General features: G+C 39.3%; 1 protein-coding gene and 1 pseudogene across 2 annotated transcripts; one reads left to right on the top strand and one right to left on the bottom strand.

The window, feature by feature from the left end:
* Positions 1 to 951: 951 nt before the first annotated feature.
* On the top strand, positions 952 to 8,788 carry LOC148728271 (uncharacterized; annotated as a pseudogene). The gene is made up of 9 exons (XR_015988579.1): positions 952 to 1,296; positions 1,401 to 1,484; positions 1,615 to 1,795; positions 2,066 to 2,161; positions 2,287 to 2,377; positions 2,618 to 2,668; positions 2,854 to 2,919; positions 3,317 to 3,584; positions 6,596 to 8,788. The product of XR_015988579.1 is annotated as an uncharacterized LOC148728271 (transcript).
* Positions 8,789 to 17,865: 9,077 nt separating this feature from the next.
* On the bottom strand, positions 17,866 to 21,944 carry LOC148728270 (uncharacterized). Its single transcript, XM_088724726.1, has 5 exons — positions 21,801 to 21,944; positions 20,888 to 20,990; positions 20,363 to 20,444; positions 19,704 to 19,849; positions 17,866 to 18,629 (listed from the first exon to the last, which is right to left on the bottom strand). The coding sequence occupies exons 2-5, from the start codon at positions 20,897 to 20,899 to the stop codon at positions 18,342 to 18,344; spliced, it is 528 nt and encodes a 175-aa protein (XP_088580852.1). The 5' UTR covers positions 20,900 to 20,990; positions 21,801 to 21,944; the 3' UTR covers positions 17,866 to 18,341.
* Positions 21,945 to 23,345: the final 1,401 nt, after the last annotated feature.

The raw sequence follows: 23,345 nt of genomic DNA, 5'->3' as shown, positions 1-23,345 counted from the left end.
CCTTTGTTGCAGCCCTCTCTTTTCTTTGATTTTATCCTTCTTTTTTTTAAAGTAAAGTCTGTTTCTTCTGTTTTTGTAATTAATTTATGGTCTTTAGAGGTAATATATTGATGTATGCTTGCACAATTAACTCTGCCAAGGGTGTCTACCATCACTCTTGCTGGTCCCAAGCCCAAATAAAAGAGGAGGGGTTGTCAAGCAGTAAATTTATTTTGTTGTCTAAGTTTTGAATTTGATTACAAATTGAGAAGTGATGATTGTTTTCTGCTAATTTTTTCCTTGCCTTCTTTTCCATCATGTGATGTTTAATTTTCTAATTGTACCAGTCCATTCCAAAACACACGTTGCTCAAATATATTGTTAGTTTGCTAGTATGTAAACTTTACAGGAACCCTGTGAATTGTGAGCTTCAAGAACAATACTGAACTGTTTATTATATTCATTAAGTATGGTTTAATTTGAAACCTTCAATTAGAAAGGTCTGAAGGAAGTTGAAGATTTAAGTTAAAAGTTTATTGTTGTAGGAGCAATGTAACCAGTTTCAAGCTGGGTCCAATCTCCGCTCCAAGAACAAATCCACAACGCTGGATGAGACGGCCCTCTTTGGAGGAGGCTGTAAGCATGAAGTGCCACTCAAGTTTTTCAGCTTAAGGAGAGGAGAAGAGTATGTACATGCAAAATGAAATATATACTAAAACCTATATTGACATTTTCGTTTGGCTATTGTCAAGCAATATGTAATTTATAGAGTTACTTAAATTGTATGATGTAAAAATTCAGAGACAGGTTACTTTGAATTCTAAACTTAGCAAATTTACATGACCAATGTTGGGTCCCAAAGAAAGATTTTTATGTGTGTTACTTCTGTACGGCTGTATTGTGTAACCCTGTGTTATAAACCAATTACATTAGGGCACTCAATGAAACTAGGTACGATTCAAATACAGCATGCAAATGGTTCTTAATGATGATTATAATTTTATCAAACAGGATTGGAAATGCTGTGTATTTGCTGAAGTGGATTAAAAATCATTATAATAAACCAAGCGTAGGCGTAATTCCAACTCGTTTATTGTGTGTCTAATGTGTAATCGCTTCTTTATATATAGGTAATATGAGAATCACTAATTTAATCAATCAACTGTCACTGTACAAACAAAACGAAATATCTGGTTTCACAGGTAAAGAAATTATTCTCGCGTGGGGGCGTCTCCCATGTTTCCGACAATCGTGTACAAGACAAAGCTATCAACATTCGCCTATGATATTGCATGTGTGCTGGATACACATTTGAGAGTAAGATTTTTTTGCAGTTTTATTTCAACACTGAGGTCTTGGTCGTGGTACTCTAGTATTTTTGCTTGTTAAACGACTGTTGTATTGTTTTCTCTGCACTGTAGAATACGCACCACGAAACATTGCTTGAAAATGTTACTCTTGCGGTACCAGCATTTCACTGCTATGGACACAAAGTTTCTTGTCAGGTATTTTGAAAGATATGCCCATTTAATACTTTTGAGGAGTTAATAGTTATTGTAGAACGCATGCATCCTTACTTCAAAACAGCTAATGTTTTCATAATTCATTTTTTGTTCTTTTCCATTACAACACTAGGTCAACTACAGTGGAAGAAGGCTGGAAGGGTTTGGGTTGAGTGATGGCGAGGTGATAGAGAGATTTTGGTGTTACTTAAGGCCAACAGCAAAAGTAACGAAAGAAATTACTCCAGCCCATCGAGTTGATACCTTAACTGACTTCTTGATGCACTACGCAAAAAAGTCCATTTCGAACCTTGGTAATGTTGCTGTCAATCTTCACGTTTTACAAATACGGTCATTACCAGAATATATCCTTTTGTGACCGATTTCAGTTGTGATGTTTCGTAAACCAGTCGTTTTCGTAAACCACTCTGTAATTTATATTCATATATTTTTCTCGGTATAGTAGCATCTCTATTGGTAGAGGCCTAACAAGCCTCATTTTCATCCGAGTTTAAATAAAGTCATCATTATCATCATCATTATCTTGCTGTTTTTCACTGATTCTTTTTTTCCCAAAAATTTAGGAGAACGACTTCGTGACCATTTGAAGAAAGCAGTGGAAATGGAGAAAGAAACTGAAGACCAACTAAATTTGCTTCTTGAGAAGTTGAACGAAACAGGTTGGGGTTTGATTTTACCATCTGTCATTTTTGTATGTTATCCCTCCAATATATAGGGATGTCGAGATGATGATGATACAGCCCCGTTCTACTATTAATTTTTGGTGTTTTTTTTCATTACCAAGGTATTAAGGTGGACATATCCAGCATCTCAGATTAGAGTATGATGGAGAAATCTACGGCTAACAAAGCGGCCAGCACAAGAAAAGCTAGTACGTACAAATTTTCCGTTTAACTAGGATGGAGATCGAGTGTTGTTAATGTTATCTGAGGTCGCATATTCATTGAGGGAAAGTTATCTGGATTGGCTCCTCGCCTTTAACGACCAATAATAAAAATTGGTGATAGATAATTGATTTAAGTGCTAAAGAGGAACATACTGAACTACCACAACTGAAGCTAAGAGTCACTCAAGTGATTACAAATATTTAGGACTTGACGTTTTCTTCTTGAAAGGTAATCACCAGATGATTACCCAGACAAGTTGAGGCAGTTCTTCTGTGTACGGTATGAAGTGGCATGGGGATTTGGTTTTCATATAATGCAGTTTACTCCAAATGTGCAACTCGTGATTTAGTTTCTGAATTTTGCAAGAATTATGTCACTTTTTGGTCCATCACCAGGCTCTCTTTCATTCATCTCGACTTTTTCTGAAATTTTTCCACTGAATTTTTCACACCGTTCATTTACAGAACAAACCTGCAAAAATGCTCCCCAGGATCTGAAACTTGGAAAATATTGACCGATCAGCTTGACAGGTATGAAACCATCTTTTGGATCCTGCGAGTTACTCTCCTAGTCTGGGAACTAAGTTATATTTACGTCAAAATATTAGAACAGGTTTGAAATGAGATCTGCCACAACAAAACCAAAGTAATCATTTCTAGCCACAACATCTACGAATAGCTAATCATACTACGAGACCTGAAACAGTCAGGCAATCGAGCAATAAGAATTATGGACAAGGGCAGTCAAACGTGCTCGTCGTTTTGGTAGTTTACTTGATTCTCGCGGCAAGTAAAGCAATGGTATTTTACTCGATTCTCATGGCTGTTTGGCAATGGCATTGCAAAGCAATGGAGAACCAAACCAAATGCAATTTAATTTCAAAAATGATTTTGGCTTCTCCACTTTTTCCCTTTCTGGCGGTAATAGGCTGGATCAACAGCTAAAGAACCTTGAAAGCGGCCAAGCCCGGTGGTCTCCGGACAGCAGCATGTGTATTGCATACCTCCGCGATTTGCAAGACAAGCGTCGAGAGGATCTGTTGTTGTCCATGCATGTTAAGTGCTCACAAAGGTGGTTTCTCTTACAACTGATGAAGAAATATGCAGGTATTGCGTTGATATGTTCGGGTGTCACCATTTGTCGTCAAGAAGCCCAATTGGAGCTGTAACTGTCCTATCGTAGCGAAATGATAGCTGTAAGTATCGGCTTTTTATGGTATCATTTTGAGTTTTGTCGTGTTAATTTTAAATTTTAAAACAATTAAATGTCGTGAAATGTCAGAGGAAACTCAGAAATTACATATGGATAAATTCCAGACATGTTGTGACTTATTGCTTTTGTATACTTTCACGCTTCAATTACACAGTTTCCACAAATGCACCCGCAACCGCAACCGCAACCGCAACCGCAAATAAATAGATGCCGGCTGATCGAGGTCAAGGTTAACTTTGTGGAAAGCGTGACTAAGCAATTCGTCCATCGAAATATGGTTTTCTCTTAAGCGCCTAAATCTCGCAGTTTCTGGGTCTCCATCCACCGTGAAGTCATAAGCAAAAAAACTCGAACTGAGGAACAGCAAATAAAAAAATCTGTCCTCGTCGTGGTCGTCTCCTCGCGCCTGCATAAAAGCAATCAATAATTGCAGCTGTATGTCAATCTAAGAAATATCTAATATACATATATACATAAACAACGATTTAAACACATGTTCAGTATTGGGATCAATAAATTAATCACGACTCACATTCAAACGATTACTTTTCAAGTATTCAAACACTTTGTTCTTGGCAGCCTCGCAGCTAGAACCCAACTGACGAGCAGCTGCATGATAAAAACAGTCCCCATCCCTGGGAGGATCGTAGCACACTTCAAATCCAGCTTCTTGAATTCTGAACGTCAGTTGCTTATTCATTTTTATCTATATAAACCAAACGACAAAGATTGTAAAGAAAATGTAGAAAATGTAAAATGAAGAAATAATCTTACAAAGGTCGTTTTGTGTCTTAAACCTAAACTGCCGAAACCAGTGGGTTGGCTCGTTGTCTTTCTTGTTTCAAACTACTCAGTACGTATATAAGACAAAAAAAATGCCAAACCATAGGTGTTAAGTAAGATAGAACAAGTCGAACGAAATTTTGAAATAAATGTAAATTGCAAGCCATGCTCTCGACAGATCGTGCACTGACTAAATTCATAGATCGAAGACACAGGAATAATGCCCTAAAAATAATGGAAAGTGCAAGTTACAACAATTACAAACAAACCTGGAAATAAGGAGCAAAGTTAATCCACCAAAATTGGTAAAGAAAAGCACAAGTGGCAAGAGCACGTGTTTTCTCGTCGACATTGATATCAAACCAGGAACGGAGGAAGACACTCTGTAAACGGAAATATCCTTGACAAGGCGTGTGCAGACTTAAAGAAAACAAGCTCTTGTCAATCTAAGTGGTGTAAAAACAAGAACCTTCCACGGAGTTCCAAGATCAATATGCTAAATCTGCTTACTCACTAGCATTCATTTCTTGGAAGGTTAGTTCTGCGAGTTTTAAATCAGATTGAAATCCCCAGGTTCATTGTGATGTCAGGAGAAAGAAGATTCTTAACACTCCGAGTATGGGGTGAAATCATGACAAATTCGACTAAACTACAGTAACAGCAGCAGTAAAAACTTCAGTTTCGGTTGTGTGCAAAACGTTTTGCAGGATCACAGCATAGTTAATAGAGGGTCCCCTCTATTAACTATGACACACCATCCTTTTTGAAAACCATATCTGTTATAAAAAAGTTTCCTCTATAAAGATGGTTATTATTATTAAAAGCCCTTCCATTAGCGCATCTCTGGTTGCGAAATCATTTTTTATTTGCTGTTGCTCAGTTCGAGTTTTTTTGCTTATGACTTCATGGTGGATGGAAACCCAGAAACTGCGAGATTTAGGCGCTTAAGAGAAAACCATATTTCCATGGACGAATTGCTTAGTCACGCTTTCCATCTATTTATTTTCGGTTGCGGGTGCATTTGTGGAAGCTGTGTAAATGAAGCATGAAAGTATACAAAAACAATAAGTCACAATATGTCTGGAATTTATCCATATGTAATTTCTGAGTTTCCTCTGACATTTCACGACATTTGATTTTTTAAAATTAACGATTTTTAGTTTTTTATGGACCCTCGACAATTTTCTCAGACCCTCTACCTTTTACCCTCGACCCTCGACATTTTACCCTCGACCCTCTACCAAAACCCAAACTCTATTCCTTCACTGTAATCACTTTAATAATAATAATAATAATAATAATAATAGTGTGGTATTTATATAGCGCTATTTCTATCACTATCCACTAGCATTGTACAGTAATTTTATAAATCGGAGCGATAAGATCATAAAACCATAAAAATCTCTAAAACATGAGTAGAAGAAACTAGCTGATAAAGTAGTCTGTAATAATGAGAGTAAAAACTTTAAACTTATATTGAAATTATCTAATTTCCTAGCCAATTAACTAGCTCACCAACTTATCAGCTAATTAACTAACTGTCTATCGGTCTAACTTACTACTTAAATAATTAAATAACTCACTAAGCAGTAGTCTAATTATAAAATTTGTTAAAAAGGTATGTCTTTATACAGGTCTTAAAATGTGATAGCGAGCCGCTCACTCTTATGTTGTTTGGAAGAAAGTTCCATAGAGTCGGTGCTACAAAAGAGAAACACCTATGACCATAACTTGCTAGCTTAACAGATGGTACTTTAAGTAAGTTTTTAGAGGAGGACCTCAGATTTCTGGTTGTTACATAAGGCTTCAATAGTTCAGTGATGTAACTAGGGGCCTGGCCGTTGAGCGCTTTGTAGGTCAGAAGTAGTATCTTGTAATCTATGCGCTGGCTAACTGAGAGCCAGCGTAGCTGCTTTAAGATAGGTTTGATATGGTCGTACTTTCTTGTACGAGTGACGACGCGAGCTGCGGCATTCTGGACATTTTGTAAGCGATCTGTCAGGAATTTGGGTAGTCCGTATAGTAGCGAGTTGGTGTTATCTAGCTTAGATATAATGAATGCATGAACTGACTTTTCAGTGTCAGCTAGAGATAGGCAGTTTCTTATCTTGCTAATGTTTCTAAGGTGGAAGAAACAGGCTTTGCAGGTACTGGTGACATACTTATTTAATGACATGTGCTCATCGAAGATAACTCCGATGTTTCTTGCAGAGGGAGATGGCTCGATCCGCTCACCAGACACATCAACATACTCAACTAATGGGGGTGGACGGTGTCCTGCGCTCAAGATCAATAGCTCCGTCTTTTCTCTGTTTAGTTTCAGTTTATTGCACACTATCCATGAGTCTATCTCAGAAACACATGCCTCTATTTTAGCTATAGAGCTGGGTTGTTCGGCTGGGTTGGGCTTGAAAGGGAGATAGAGCTGGGTGTCATCGGCGTAGAGATGGTAATTTAGTCCGTGCCGTCTGATGATGTCCCCAATGGGTGAAGTGTATAATAAGTATAAAATCGGACCCAGTACTGATCCCTGGGGAACACCGTACCGAAGTTCTTTCGTCTTTGACTTGTTTCCATCAATCATCACAAACTGTTTTCGGTCTTGGAGATGGGATCGAAACCATTTTAGCACATTTTCTTTTACTCCATAGCGTTTTGCCATTCTTTCCAGTTGTAGATCGTGGTCGACTGTATCAAACGCCGCAGACATGTCCAACAATAGCATGACAACACATTTTTGATTGTCTATTTCTAAGAGAAAGTCATTTTGTATCCTCAAGAGGGCAGTCTCTGTGCTGTAAAAACGCCTATACGCAGATTGAAAAGATTCCTCTAGATCATTATCACGTAGGTGATCACTCAATTGACAAGAAACTGCCTTTTCAATTATCTTTGATATGACCTTCAGATTTGAGATAGGTCTAAAATTTGAATAATCCTCCGAGTCCAGGTTGTCCTTCTTCAACTTCGGTTTGATCGCTGCTTCTTTTAGTGCAGCAGGCATTGATGCTGATTGGAGCGACATGTTAACGATGTTAGTTAAGACAGGTAGAAGGGTTGATTTACCTTCCATTAGAATGGATGCCGGTATAGGATCAAGGTCGCAGGATTTTTTACCGATAGTGTCTACAAAACCCTCAATCTCTCTCTCTGACATCACTCTGAACTCTTTGAATTCGGCATGACAAGGCTTTTTGTTTGCATCCGAGGACTGGGTACTGGTATTTGCTTCATTGGATAGCTTTGTTCTTATTGTTGCTATTTTCTTGTCAAAAAAGTCGGAAAATTTGTTCGTAAGCTCAACTGTTCAGGGTGCGGTCGGATAGCGTCTCTCTACTTTGCGGTGTAATAGCTTGTCAACTGCGTTGAAAGTACTTTTGGATCTGAAGCATTCTCTGAAATAATAGATGAGTAGTATGAAGCCTTTGCGTCTTTAAGCATTTTATTCACAACCCAACACTGGTCGACATAAATCTGTCTGTCAATGCACAGTCTTGACGATCGCCAGCGCTGCTCCAGCTTTCGGCGTTTTCTCTTAGCATCACTAATACCCTCGTGGTACTATGGTGCTGATGGGCGGAGGGTTATCACGCGTCGTTTTAAAGGGGCATGCATTTCAAGTATTTCCGTCAGTGTATTTTCGTATTTTTCAATGAGACCCGTAAGATCAGGGGTACTAGTTGACAGAAGGTCGGACTGCTTTAGATCATCATTAAAACTGCCCATATTTACCGAGCGTAGTTTTCGATAACTAATTTCCTTTTGTTCCAGACTTTTACGATCTAAACCTACTTCAATATAATTTGGATATATCAACAAAGTTGAAATGGTAAATTGGCCACCGTAATGATTACAAAAGCTGACGTTTCGAGCGTTAGCCCTTCGTCGGAGCGAATAGAGGAATTGTGGGTTGTGTGTGCTTTTAAAGGCAGAAAATGGAGCTACGTTATTGGTGGGTGCATGGCAACGAGAAAAACATGAATAAATTAGTGGAATGAAAAGCGTTCATTGATCCCTGTGGGATTTAGACTGCCGGTTTGAAAGATGAGCTTTTGTTCAAGATTTTTACGGCTTTCCGTGCCACCTAAGTGCAAGGAAAGACCGCAGATTGCCATATGTTGCTTAGAATGATTAGGTAAATTAAAATGTCTAGCGACTGGTTTCGATGTGTCCTTGTCATTCCTTTCCACGTCTCGAAGGTGTTCTCGGAATCGGTCACCTAGTCTTCTGCCTGTTTCGCCGATGTATATCTTTTTGCAATAAGTGCAAGTTATGCAATAGATTACATTAGCGGAGGTGCACGTGAAGTGATCGGTGATCTTAATGGATCGTTTAGGTCCCGATATTTTATCAGTGTTGTGAATAAAAGGACACGTTTTGCATCGTGCACGAGCGCATTTAAAAGTGCCTGGTTGCTCATTAGTCTGAAAAGACTAATGAGCAACCAGGCACTTTTAAATGCGCTCGTGCACGATGCAAAACGTGTCCTTTCATTCAGTCTGAAAAGACTAATGAGCAACCAGGCACTTTTAAATGCGCTCGTGCACGATGCAAAACGTGTCCTTTCATTCACAACACTGATAAAATATCGGGACCTAAACGATCCATTAAGATCACCGATCACTTCACGTGCACCTCGCTAATGTAATCTATTGCATAACTTGCACTTATTGCAAAAAGATATACATCGGCGAAACAGGCAGAAGACTAGGTGACCGATTCCGAGAACACCTTCGAGACGTGGAAAGGAATGACAAGGACACATCGAAACCAGTCGCTAGACATTTTAATTTACCTAATCATTCTAAGCAACATATGGCAATCTGCGGTCTTTCCTTGCACTTAGGTGGCACGGAAAGCCGTAAAAATCTTGAACAAAAGCTCATCTTTCAAACCGGCAGTCTAAATCCCACAGGGATCAATGAACGCTTTTCATTCCACTAATTTATTCATGTTTTTCTCGTTGCCATGCACCCACCAATAACGTAGCTCCATTTTCTGCCTTTAAAAGCACACACAACCCACAATTCCTCTATTCGCTCCGACGAAGGGCTAACGCTCGAAACGTCAGCTTTTGTAATCATTACGGTGGCCAATTTACCATTTCAACTTTGTTGATATATCCAAATTATTTCGTTACTCCCACCGACGCAGCCCCAAACAGTTTCTTTCGAAACTATCAGCCTTTATAAACTTACTTCAGTTCCACAAAGATCAGTTTTTGGCAAATCATCTGTCAGTAAATACTTGTTCAGAGCTGAATTTTCATAATCTTTTTCCATACTGAATAACAGATAACATGCTTGAATTCCAATAACCGACACAATTTTATTATGGAGTACCAGAGTGAATAGACAGCCACAAGACAGTTCACATTGAACTTTCTGGTTTTACAGGTATGACTGAAAATGGGCACTATTTTGAACTTTATCAATTTTAACCCCTTTAAACTCATATATTTCGTTATGTACACTCTGAAAATAATGTGCTAAGCTATTCAGTGGTGATACTTCAAGCAGCACACATGTACCTTGAGAATGGCTTCTACCATAAATATCCCTTGCATGAGAATCGAATATTTTCAAGCCAACATTGCCTTTACAATAAATAGCAAGTGCAGTACATCCTATTGTGAAGACAAAATTGTTGAAATTTTTGGATATAAGTAATCGAAAGGCTCTATCTATCCTAGCTTATCCTTCCATCGTAGCTTCTTGCTGAATAGTGCCGGTGTAACTTTCATTGGATTGAAGTTCATAGTCAGTCTCGAACACATTTAAAAGCGGGGGTAATTCTGTCTGCATTAAAAATGATTGTCTGGTTAACTGCACTTCCTGGAACACAGTTCGCATACTAGGTCATCGAATTCGACCTATTACAAATAGATATGATATTAAAAAGATTACAGAATACCCGACATAAAAGTGTAACTTTCATTGCATTGAAGTTCATAGTCAGTCTCGAACACATTTAAAAGCGAGGGTAATTCTGTCTGCATTAAAAATGATTGTCTGGTTAACTGAGACAAACTTGAGAACAATTGATTTCCAATATTGATTATTGACACCAGATCATTCGCAGAATAGATTCCTTGTTATGGTAAATCAAAGAGCATAAACTCATTACAACACATTGTTGTCCTGAATTTTGTCCACATGCAAACTCATTAGGGACTTTAAGATTTGAGGACGGCGTCTTCTTCTAGGTCTTCACAGCATATAAAGACCTGGGGCGAGAACGCCGTTCTTTGCGCGAGAATTTAGACGTAAGAAGAGGTAAACAAGACGCGAACCATTTCCAGCCCCTGGTCGAGAATAGCGTCCTTCAGGAAAGCGCGGGACGAACTTCTTTTAAGTTTTTGCGAGGAAATCATTAATGAGGATGAATTTCTGTTGTTGTATGATGTTAACAAGGCGAAAAATCCACGGTGTCTTTATTGGAATTATGAGAGATTTACATTGGAAGATAAAAGTGAGGTTGAGTGTAAGACAGATTTCCGCTTCGAAAAATACGACATACCTCTCTTGGTTGATGTTCTTGGCTTACCTGACGAAATATAATTAAGATCCTGAACTTAGCTGGTCTCTGATAAAGTATAAAAAAACTTAATGTAATGGAGGCTTTCGAAATGAGTATTCTTTGTAGTGTGATGGAACTTGCATGGATAATAAATATGACAGTCTTAATTACGTGATACTCAAATCACTTTAAAGGTAAGCCGAGGAAACAAGCATCTTCGATATATCTATTCTCAAGCCGCGGAAACGGCGTAAGAGTAACCAGTAAATTACCAATTCATGAATAAATCGGTAAAACATGGCAATCAGGAGGAAAATTTATCGAGACTTCACAAGAAAGATTGCAGCGCTCGAAAACTTTTAGCTCGCTGTAGAAACTGCGAGTTTGACTACTGATCATAACTACACTCTACTTACATCAGCCGACTTTTCACATGACATGATAGATTGATGATCAACATGATAAATTTTTCCATTCTGTTAATAAGGAAAACTGGAGTCTACTTACTCGGAATTGAAATCCATCGTCTATCTATGAAAAAACAAGCACTGCTAACAACAGGTTATACAGAAGAACAGCAAAAACGGCGAAAGAAATGAATAATTTGAGCTCCAAAGCCAAACACATACTCACGTTTTGTGCGCGACGCGAAATTTTAAAAATTGCGTACTCGCCACATGTGAAACGCCGTCTCATTCACACACAGACATGCGCAATGTCATTTTTAGGTGAAAACGAACTTCCGGTGGCGTCCTAGACAGGTGACGTCCTCAAATCTTAAGGTCTCTATTAGCTTAGCTATATCGTGCCCTTATTGTTTTGCTGGGGTCAATGTGCATTGGAGTAGGACCACGGTTTTTCTCTATGTGAACTCAGTTGAAATCTACAATAGTTTAGTACGTGTGTCTAACTCTTACAAAGACACACGGGTCTATAACAAGAAAACATTGATAAATACCGACTTCCTCTATACTTCAATTTAATCCTTTGATATACCCTCACAGAACAATTCAACAAATACTTCTTCTCATGTTGTGTAACTTTAGTTAATCTTACCCTCTTCGTATTAAGCTTACATTCTTTGTAACTCTTCTAACCTTCACATAGCGACGTAACCAAGAGGAATTCAGTGTGCTTGGACGAAATTATACGCTCGTAAACAAATTCCTTCAGTTTTCTGCCCTTTCCTCTGAGACGTTTCAGAGCAGCTTCTTGTACTTTACTGGGTTCTCGATCACGTCTAAATACACGGTTGTGTTTACACGTAAACATAATATGAGATGGCTCGTTTGATATAGCAGGTTTCGCTTGATATTCCTCGATAGAAGGTTCACTCGCAAAGGATCGCTCGTAAATTGATCTCCCGTAAAGTTCGCGGACCGACCCGTTTCCAAAACGCTCCCCAAGTCTTAGTGTGGGTCTACCGATAACGGTGTGTGACTTTTTAGGTGTATTGAGCGTAATAGCCATCAAATTTCTTACGCATACATCAGGCAATCAATCCACAAAGGCAGCCGTTGCTTGAAACTTTGAAACCATGTGCTCTAAAGTTAATTCTACGCATGCGTTCACACTTCACGCATGCATTGTAGTGGAACTGCGTTTTGTGACTGAACGCAAAAAATAGAAAAAATAAAATTAAAAAAAAAAAACCAAGCCGAATTTATACCTCGGCCGAATGCAAATATGGCGTCCAGTTTGAATCACCATTGTTCTGGACTTACTAGCCTCGTCTTCACGTGGAAATACAAAAGGATTATTACATGTGTGAGAGGCTAGTCAGTCCAGAATAATGGCAAATCAAATTGAACGCCATATTTGCATTCGGTGTATGGCTTAGATCGATAGATCATTTATTTATTTGCCTTTGTCATTACATTACATACCTTTAATTATAAGCCTGCTAAAATAAGCTATGGTATTATGGCTGGAGATCTTGGCAAGCTCTACTGAGCTTTTATAAGAAGATCCCCATCTAATAAAAACTGTCACTTATAGCAGATGGTTTAATTATGAACATAAGATATTTTGCTACTTTGCAGATAAAATTACGATTTGAAGTTATATCTCTCGCGTAGAATTTAACTTTGATTTTGCAGATAGATTTTCATTAATCTCTTAAATTGTGTATATGATTTTGATTCTTTCAGGTCTTTAGGTAATTCATTCCACATTTTTGCTCCCCTAAACTTCAATGAAAATTTCCCATAATTAGTTCTTTTTAAATCGATGAATATGTTTGAGGCTGATCGAGTATTGTGACCATGAAATGTTTCATTTGATATAAAATAATTTCTAAAGTAACTTGGTAGCTTGTCATTAAAGAATGAGTACATAAAAAGTGCCATTAATTAGATATTTAAGATAGATAGATAGATACTTTACTGGTAAATACTTCGCAGCATGATCTGAATTGCGTATTCACAGATATAAAATAAAAATTACTATATACATGTATACATCTTATTTTTAAAAAGTACATAAGGGGGAACTTGTACATCATTTGGGGCTGTTGACTATTCTGGCCGAAGCAATAAAGAAACTGTTTTTAAGTCTATTTGTCTTGCCGAGTGGCAAAGCAAAAGTACGCTCGTGCCTTAACCTTTGAGAGCTTGCATAGCGGGGTGGTAAAAGTTTACTTAATTTGTGCTGAGGATCGTTCATTATATTGCGAAATGTTGCTGTACACATATTTTCATGGTGGTCTTTCACAGTTGGAAGATTCATAACAGCTAAGGCCTGTTCGTATTGCATACCAGGACAAATGATTCTCATGGATCTTTCCTGAATACGTTCTAGTTATTGGTGGAGGTATTCAGGGAGAGAGTAATGAAAAACTTGTGCTGCGTAATCGATTATGGATCGTTTACATGCCGTATAAAAGAGGCAAAGGTCTTTTGGTGGAACATGAGCTCGTTTTAGCTGAACAAGGAAATAGATTCTCTTTGCGGCTCTCTTGGTGATCTCAGTTAAGTGAGCGTTCCATTTAAAATCTTCGGAGATGGTAACACCCAAGAGTTTAGCTTGTTTAACCAATTTCATGTGTTTACCATCTATTGAAACTGGATTGAAATCTCTTGGAATTGAGGAGAAACCAATTCGCAGTTCTTTGCATTTGTCTGTGTTTAATATAAGTCTGTTTTTCTTCGACCACCCTATTACTTGTTTCGGGGTATTTTGAGCTCCACTGGGGTGCCCTTTCTTCACAACTTCGGAGGCCGTCGTGTCGTCGACGAATTTCCATAGGGAGGCGTCAGTGATCGCTAAATCGTCTATCATAATCAAGAAAAGCCAGGGACCTAATTTGGTACCCTGCGGGACACCGGATGGAACGGAGCCCCATTCCGATACACATCCATCAGACATCCGTCATTCTCTGACAACGGTCTGACAGGAAATCAATTATCCAGTTGATGACGCTAGGTACAATGTCGAGTTGGCATAACTTATTGACGAGTATACCATGATCGATCAAGTTAAATGCCTTCTTATAATCAAACATAAGTACCCTTTCTGTTGAGCCAGTCCCGTCAGTCCCTTTAGACCATTCGTGGAGCGTCTCTATTAAGGCAAAGGTTGTTGAGGACTTTGGTATTGCGCCAAACTGGGCAGGATCCAGTTGAATCAACACAGCTGGTTTCAAATAATCCAATTCGGAATGCCATCGGGTCCACCTGCTTTCGCCGCATTAAGATTTAAAAGACTCCTAAAGACACCGTACTCTGTAGTAGATAGGAATTGTGGGTTCTGGTCTTCGAGAGGAAGCTTTGGAATCTTTCCTGGTAAACGATACCCTTCCAGGGGCTTCAATAACGCTTGGTTTACACAGTTAGCCATCTCGCACATGGTTAAACCTTCTATCTGTTCAATGTCCAGAAGAGGAAGCAGGTTACTTGTTGATTTTTGTGCTCCGCTAAGCCTTTTTACCTCCTTCCACCAAGCTTTAGGGTCCTTTTCTTTCATTCCATGACTTTGGATTCGTAGAAGATCGCTTTGCAATTTTTCCGCCTTCGGTTTACGTCATTTCTATAAATCTTCTACAGAATTGACTGAGGGCCGTGATCGTGAAAGGCTCGTCTTTTAGAGATTAGTAACTTTAGTTAACTCGTCATCCAAGGGGCATCCGTGGTGTTTATTCGAAGTCTTTTTGGGGGCATTAGAAGGTTTAAACCAGTACAAACAACAGATTGGAATGCCTGGAGGTATTCCTCACAGTTATTGGGTCCGCAAAAGAGTACATGCTAATCGATGCTAGCAAGATAGCGACCGGGCTCAGCTTTATGGCTGGGACGCAGATCGCGTTTAAAAATGAATTTCGTTGTCTTCTCTGTCTTCTTCTTTGTCTTTGGAGAACATAGGACTGTATTGCGATCAGACAAGCCAAACGGTGGATAGGACGAGGGATTATCATAGAATACATAAAGGTTGGTTAGCATGAGATCAAGGATTGCGCTTTTCCTGGTTGTAACTTTGACAATTTGCTTCAGGCGAAAATGATTGAGTATGGGCTGAATATCAGGGCGATTAAAGTCTCCGCAAACAATAAGAGCACAGTTTTGGTACTTGGATTCGGCCAAGGAGGGAGAGTTGAAAAGGTGATCTCGGATGTTACCGTTATTTGTAGTCGCTGGGGCAGGAGGATGGTAAACAATAGCCAAAACAATGCAAGAGAACCCTCGTGGAAGGCGTTTGGGTCTAAGGAGGACCCATAAGATTTCGTGATCGGCGCAACAGATGAGGTCTTTAAGTACACAGAGTTTGCTGTAAGTGTCTTTAACGTACAGGCAAACACTACCATGTTGGACACCTTGTCTATCTCGACGAATGATTGAATAATTTGGAATCTCAACAACGCTGTCCGCGACGTGCTCTTTTTGCCATGTCTCAGAAATGCATAATAAATCGATGTCAAGTCGACCAGCAAACTCAGCAACTTCGATGACTTTTGGTGTTAGAGACAAGACATAACGTTGGTCAGCATTCTTTTTGGAACATTGTACGCGCTGCTATTTGGCTCAATTCGCTTGAATTCAAGAGCGATGGATGGGTGACTTTGAAACAACGAGCGGAGATGACAGTATCAGCTTGAGCATTGAACCTGTGAGCGAAACCCTTCAAGGATTTCATATCTTGCGCGCTGTTCTGTTCAGAGATTGTTGTTTGATTGCTGTTGTACCATGAAATTCTCTCAGGAATCCGTGGCTCATTTCCATTGGATGGAATGCTAACAGAGGTGTTAAATTGAATATTTAATGATCCGTTGAGGAATTATACAAAAGACCTTCGTCTCCAAGGAAATAATCGACAAGGCTTTGATTTTCAGTATTTTATTGAAAACAATAAGACGATAATCTGAAGCTGCAATTGCAAATTTAAAGAACATCAGAAACAAATCTCTTTGTGCCGAAAAAACCAGAAAAGGGGTAACGAAATCAAAAGTACTTACATTTGTCCAACCTTGTCAGGTACATAGATATAAAGTCAGAAACGTACACACTTCCAGTTGAAACAAAGGCCCTCAATCTTATCAAAACACCTTAGTAAACCATGTATTGCGAACTGTCAAGACGAAAAGAAAAAACGTGCTACGTGTAAATCACGTGAGCTCGATGGGCGTAAATTAGCGTCCAGTCCGTTGCGATTTCGGTAACGCAACAGAGAAATAGATTTGTACCATCTGCAACCGATAGTATTTCTGAGCACCTTACAATATCATTTATGTATATAGGGAAAAGAAGAGGCCCCAAAACAGATCCCTGAGGCACACCACACTTAATTGTTAAACTTTCTGATTTCTGTGACTCGAGTTTAACTATCTGTTTTCTGTTTGAGAGGTAATTTTTGAACCACTCTAAGACAATTCCTCTTATTCCGTAATGCTCTAGTTTTTCAAGTAATATTTTATGGTTTACTGTATGGAATGCCTTTGTAAGATCTAAAAATACTCCAATTATGTATTCATTGTTGTCTATCGCTTGTAATATCTTTGTTGTAAGCTCTATAGCGGCTAAGTTTGTTGAATGTTTTTTCGAAAACCATATTGGTTCTGGACTAACGTGTTGTGATTTTCTAAATATCTCAATAATCTTTTATACATAACTTTCTCTAGAATTTTACTAAAACAAGGAAGGACTGAGATTGGTCTATAGTTTGAAATTTCTTCCTTATTATTTGCCTTATACACTGGAGTGATAAGCGCTACTTTAAGGTCATCTGGGATAACTCCAGTTTGTAGAGACTGGTTATAAATGTATGTAATAACTTTGATTGCAAAGGTATGTTCTGAGAATAACTGACGATCTACTGACCTCTACTGTGCTTCAAGCTTCCTTTCCCGCCATGCCAATACGTCTCTCAGGTAGGCCTTTATAGATTATGCTAGCATAATTTTGGCATAATTTGAGCAAACTGGATTAATTTCTGCCAAGTAACAATGCTAGCATAATTCGCATATTTTGATGATTTTCGGATCATTTTTGATGCTACAATTTGACCATTGTCCATCTCTACTCCGAAGCACTCGGTGACGTTATTCGATGTTTTAAGTTTGAGTTCAAGTAGTAGCATTTGTAGTTCACTGTGAATCACTGAGCGGCGTCTGAAACGGTCTGAGCCCGGGTCTGGGGTGCACCGGAACCGGAAGTCACATTGTATGCCATGTATAGTATATGTACTAGTGTGCATGTTAACTTGAACCACATGTTTAATTGAATTTCATTGTGGATTTGTTACGTTTCTTTCTTGTAGACCAACGGCTTCTAATTAAAAATGTATTTTTTGGACTTATTTCCAACTTTTCCAAAGAGCATAATTAAAAAAAAAGGGGGCATAATTTGGAAAAAAGAGCATAATTTTAGCATAATTTCGTCAAAAAAGCATGCTACTTTTACTAGCATAATCTATAAAGGCCTACTCTGAGGATTACTTGCCGCTGCTATATTAAGCTCTTCTGGGAAAACGGATGACTATACAAATATTTTTCTTTATTTTGCAAGAATTATAATATAGAAAGGACGTACATCAACCCTTTTTAGGAGGGCAATGGGACAAAGGATATCCGTGTCACTGACTAACCACTATCTGTCGAGATCAACCTCGTTCCCAGGGTCTCTCATCTTCTCGCCCCCTGGAACGAGAGAGGGCGGGAAGATGAGAGACTCCGGGAACAAGGTTGCGGTCGAGATGATTATAGATTGGACAAATTCACGTAGACAAAGTGAACTTTAAAAAAAAAATGGAAAATGATTATATAATTTATCATATGGATAAAGATCACAACGAAAAATTTCATTGAGCGGGACAAAGCGGGTATTCCCGCTCTGGGCAGTCAATCAAATTCGTTTATCTGGCCCTCTCTCCGAGGCCACCTCATCAATAAGTCTTACTGATAAAAGTGCGCTAAAAAAAAAAAAAAAAAAAGTGCGCTAAACTCAGGTAATCAAAGGTGACTCTTCTGTTGCTCTTGCTTTCTGAGCAGGCGTCGAAGTATTTTTCCACTGGCCGACTTAGGAATTGTTTCTACAAACTCCACCCCGCCCCTGAGTTTCTTCTCTGGCGGAACTTTACTCGCCACGAATTGCTTTAGTTCTTCCGACGTTACGTCTCCACGACGAACCACGAACGCTTTCGGAAGCTCACCCGACACAAGATCGGGAATGCCGATGACTGCCACGTCGTTGACTTTTGGGTGGGAAAGTAATAATGCTTCGAGCTCCGCCGGCGGAACCTTAAAGGGAATTAAAAAAAAACATATTGCAAGGCTCGCTTTAAGCAACGTTGAACACAGCGGTCAATCGTCGCACTTGTAAAAGCATTGTAATGAATTAATAGGCGGCCTGTAATCTGGCAATCGGAATCAAGGTGTCATACAATATCAAGAGTTACAGACAACAGACCACACAAGCTAGTAAGTCACAGGATGCAACTTTCTTTGTAAAGCTCAAAACAGCAAGATAAATCAACCGGATACACGTTCTTGAATAAGCTTTGAGTTCAAGAAGTGTCGAATTTCCCTTTTCTGTACTTTTATTTTCTTTCACAGATTTCTATGTACGTTCAAATTTTCACAATTTTTAGTGTAATAGGAAAAATCCGAGCCCCAGATGGGACTTGAACCCACGACCCTCCGTGATCTAGTCGGATGCTCTAACCACTGAGCTACTGGAGACTCTATGGAGAGCAAGGGTCAACTTGTGGGCCTCGACTGGAACCGCATCGCGCGGCTACACAGCCAAGTATTGGTAAGCACCTGTGAAAAACTCACTAACAGCATCACGCTGTCACATTAAGGCATATCAAGATGCGGCCAACCAATCTCCAAAGTGAACATGTAAAGATGAAACAATTTTTAGTGTAATAGAAAAAATCCGAGCCCCAGATGGGACTTGAACCCACGACACTCCGTGATCTAGTCGGATGCTCTAACCACTGAGCTACTGGAGACTCTATGGTGAGCAAGGGTCAACTTGTGTTCAAATTTTCCTTCGCTTATTTCGCAAGACAACCTCGGAAGTTTGTTCTTTTAAATTCTCTTTTAAAATTTGGCGCGCGACAGACCAGACTAGATCCCCTTCGCGCATGCCCAATGTTTGACAGCTATATTGTGACATGGTATCTTTCCCGAGAACACCGCTGATTAAGAAGTAAGGAGGACCACCAAGGGAAATTCTAGCACCAGGCATAATAAATACGTCAATGAGTGTCGAGATAGTCTGCAAAGGCAAGTGAAGGGAAATTCATTTCATATACGTTTAAAAATTCTGCACGGCAAAACAGTTGCAAAGATCAAAATTCAAAATACCTGGAATCCTTTGTACTTAATAAGTTCCTTTAGTCGATCAACAATAAAGAAATATTCATCCTCGTCATAATGTCCAATGTCTCCTGTGTGAAGCCAGCCATCTGCGTCAATTGTCCTCGCAGTGGCCTCTGGGTTATTCAAATAACCTAAAAGATTTTTTTGGTTTTCAGTTGTTAATGGAACTGAGAAGATGTGAATGAATAAAGGCTGATAGTTTCTAAAGAAACTGTTTGGGGCTGCGTCGGTGGGGATAATGAAATAATTTGGATATATCAACAAAGTTGAAATGGTAAATTGGCCACCGTATCGATTACAAAAGCTGACGTTTCGAGCGATAAAATGTAAACCTTGTAATCACAGTTTTAATTTACCAAAAGGGCGCTTGAAGTTTCAATCGAAATAACATTCTGATCTAGTCAAGCGCGCGCTATTTACATTTTTCGCGTATTTAATATTGAAATGTAAAGTAAGACCTGACACGTAATTTGTAACGCACCTTAATATAAATTCAAATGTACAACCGTTAAATGCTCATTTGCAACTGAAGATGACATAAGAATGTCGAAACATGTCTTGTAAATTTAAACTCAAAGTTTTCGTTTCTTTTTTGAGAAATTACCTTGTTAATTGAAAAATATAGACGTTGAGAGCTTCGATACCTTTCATTACAATTGGTCCTTTAATGCATATCTCTCCGTCTTGGTTTGGTCCAAGAATCTTGCCAGTTCCAGGATAAATAACCTAAGGAATGAACATCATATTTATTATAAGTATAAAGAAAACAGTGGATAGCGCTGAAGGCGCGCACTGATTGGCTATACCGAAACTCCCAAAATCCTTTGCTATTCACCTCCGAGCAACGCGCGCGGGATTTGCGCCCGAAAATATTGTAATGGTTGCAGGAATAATGAGATAAAATCATCTTTTAATGCTATAATATATCACTAATAATAATGATATAATATATCGTATAATAATAATCTTATAATATATCACTGTTTTAATTTGTACTAAAACAACTGTTCACCTCAGTGACAAGCGGTGGATATTTGCCTCGCCGCTTCGTGGCTCGGTAAATATCTGCCATTAGCCACCTCCACCTCGGTGAACAGTTGTTGACTAGTAAATAGTTATTACAATTATCCAATCACATTCCAAGTCATTCTGGACCAGTGACCACTTACCTTACATTCCATATTTGGTAGCAGACGTCCGATGGAGCCAACTTTATTTTTTCCCTTGACCCCAGACCATGGGATGCGCAGGTCAGTTCTGTCATTCCATAACCTAGCAAAGAGACCAAAAAATCAGATAGAAATCTCACAGTAATTTATAAGACACTGATCTCCACACGATAAAGAGTAACTTTCGGCGGAGTCGGTTGTTTTAAGGCGGTTAATGCTGTCGATCGTTTGGAAGCTGAAAGCAAGAATTTACGAGACTACTTAGATGACTGAAAAAAGGCTATGTTATTCGCATTTGGTGAGATGGTATTTCGCGGAGTTCTATTTTCGCGATTTCAGTAGGCATAATATTAAAAAGGGGCATTCAATTTCGCAATTCAAAAGTTCTCAACTATATTTTTATAAGCGAAATCTTTACAAATTAACTTCATTTAAAAACAGAAGATACAAAGTAGAACTTACGAATAAGAACGGTTCAGAATTTGTGTATTTTGTCCATTCATTTCCTAGCATGCAATTGTTGTTTTTATAACACGTTGACGATCATTTGTATTCACGACTCTTAGTTTCCCGATTTTTTTACAATCGCGGAAAACGCGAAATTGAAGACCCGCCAAATTAAGAACCAATAAGGTGCATTCGAGCTGTCTCAACTCGGTCAATCGCCTGAAATCAATATATGAACAGTTACCGGAGATTTCTCTGCTGAAAACCATCACACGATTCCCTCCAAGAAACTAAAACAACACACGAAAAGACACGATATTTGTACCTTTGCAGGCTTCAAATACAAGCTTTCTCGTCGCTTCAAGGATCGGGAGCGATTTATCGTAACATCAATATGTTTGTTGTCGGTTCAAGCATGGGCCGATCAAATTGAAGAAAATTTAAGAAGAAAAAACAGAATACTTACCTTGACGAACCATTAGCACACTTGGTATTCTCTTTGCAACATTCACTTCCAGGTCTCCACCTAGAGGCGCGGCCCCAGAGGTTATGACTTGCAGACTTGACAAGTCATATTTGTCTACCATGGGATGTTTGGATAAAAATAGCACCAGTGGAGGGACAAGAGGCGCCAAATTCACCTTTAAAAAAAAATAGTGGTTGGGCGTACTTCTAAAAGCCGAAAAAAATCGTCTTAGCTTTCATACAATACCCAAGATTGTATCGAATCAAGGAGAAGAGCACGAAGAGCTCACGAGAGAGAGAAGAAGGCGCTGGATTTCGGCAATCAGTCGAGGGGATACAGAGACGAAGAGGATCCTCGATAGTGAACGAGTATGTGGGTTACATTTTGTCACTGGAAAAGCTGCCACCTCCTGGGATATATATCACATCGACTGGGTGCCAACTCTAAACCTTGGAAAACAACAAGCGAAGCAACATACAGTCAGTGAACACAAAGAAGTGATGCAGTAAATGGTTTGAACCCGGGGGTAACATGTGAAGGTGTAGTCTGATCGTCCGGGTGAGTGTAGTCCGCCGTTCGACACGACGAAATTGACGCATTCCACAACCACCTTAACAAACAAAACACTGACATACAGTTTACCAGAGAAGTCGAAGAAAATGGCAAACTTCCTTTTCTAGACTGCCTGGTAAGCCACAACGACAACTCATTACGAACGACAGTTTACAGGAAACCGACACACACCGACAGATTACTAGACGAGTCATCCTACAACCCTACATCACACAAAGCCACAACTATCAGAACTCTAACACGACGCGCACAACTAGTATGTGACTCGACAGACAGCTTATCCGACGAGAACAAATACCTTCACCGTGTTTTTACGAAGAACAACTACAACAACGACTTCATCCGACGAAACACTCACCGACCCACTACCACTAACGAAACAAACGACACCGCAACCCCTACGACTACAGCAACCATACCGTACATAAAAGGTATGTCTGAAAACATCTCGCGCATCTTACTACCCTTCAATATCCGCGTCGCCCACAAACCCATCACCACACTACGTCAGTTACTAACCAACGTTAAAGACAAAGACGAACCGAGGAACAGACAGGGAACGATTTATAAGATCAATTGTTCCGACTGCCAAGCCTCCTACATCGGTGAGACTGGCAGAAACCTCACAACAAGACTGACTGAACACAGACGGGCGACGAGGAAAGGTGATGTCAGCAATCACATTGCTGAACACCATCGACTTACCAACCACAACATTGACTGGGACTCTGCGCAATGCCTAACCTACAGCACTGACTATTTTCAACGACTGACTCTGGAAAGCTGGTTTACTAACTTAGAACAGACTCCCCTAAACAGATGTCAACAACTACCCGCCCCATACAAACGACTCATTCACGACATAAACATCACAAACGACCGAAAAAGAACAACCTAGCTTTACCGACAGACCGAAACAGACCAATCACGAACGACTTACGTCACTTGAGTCTTACAGCCAATAACATCACG

This window comes from Stylophora pistillata, chromosome 6 (assembly GCF_964205215.1).
Source record: "Stylophora pistillata chromosome 6, jaStyPist1.2, whole genome shotgun sequence".
Lineage (NCBI taxonomy): Eukaryota > Metazoa > Cnidaria > Anthozoa > Scleractinia > Pocilloporidae > Stylophora > Stylophora pistillata.
This window is presented reverse-complemented; position numbering and strand designations above follow the sequence as displayed.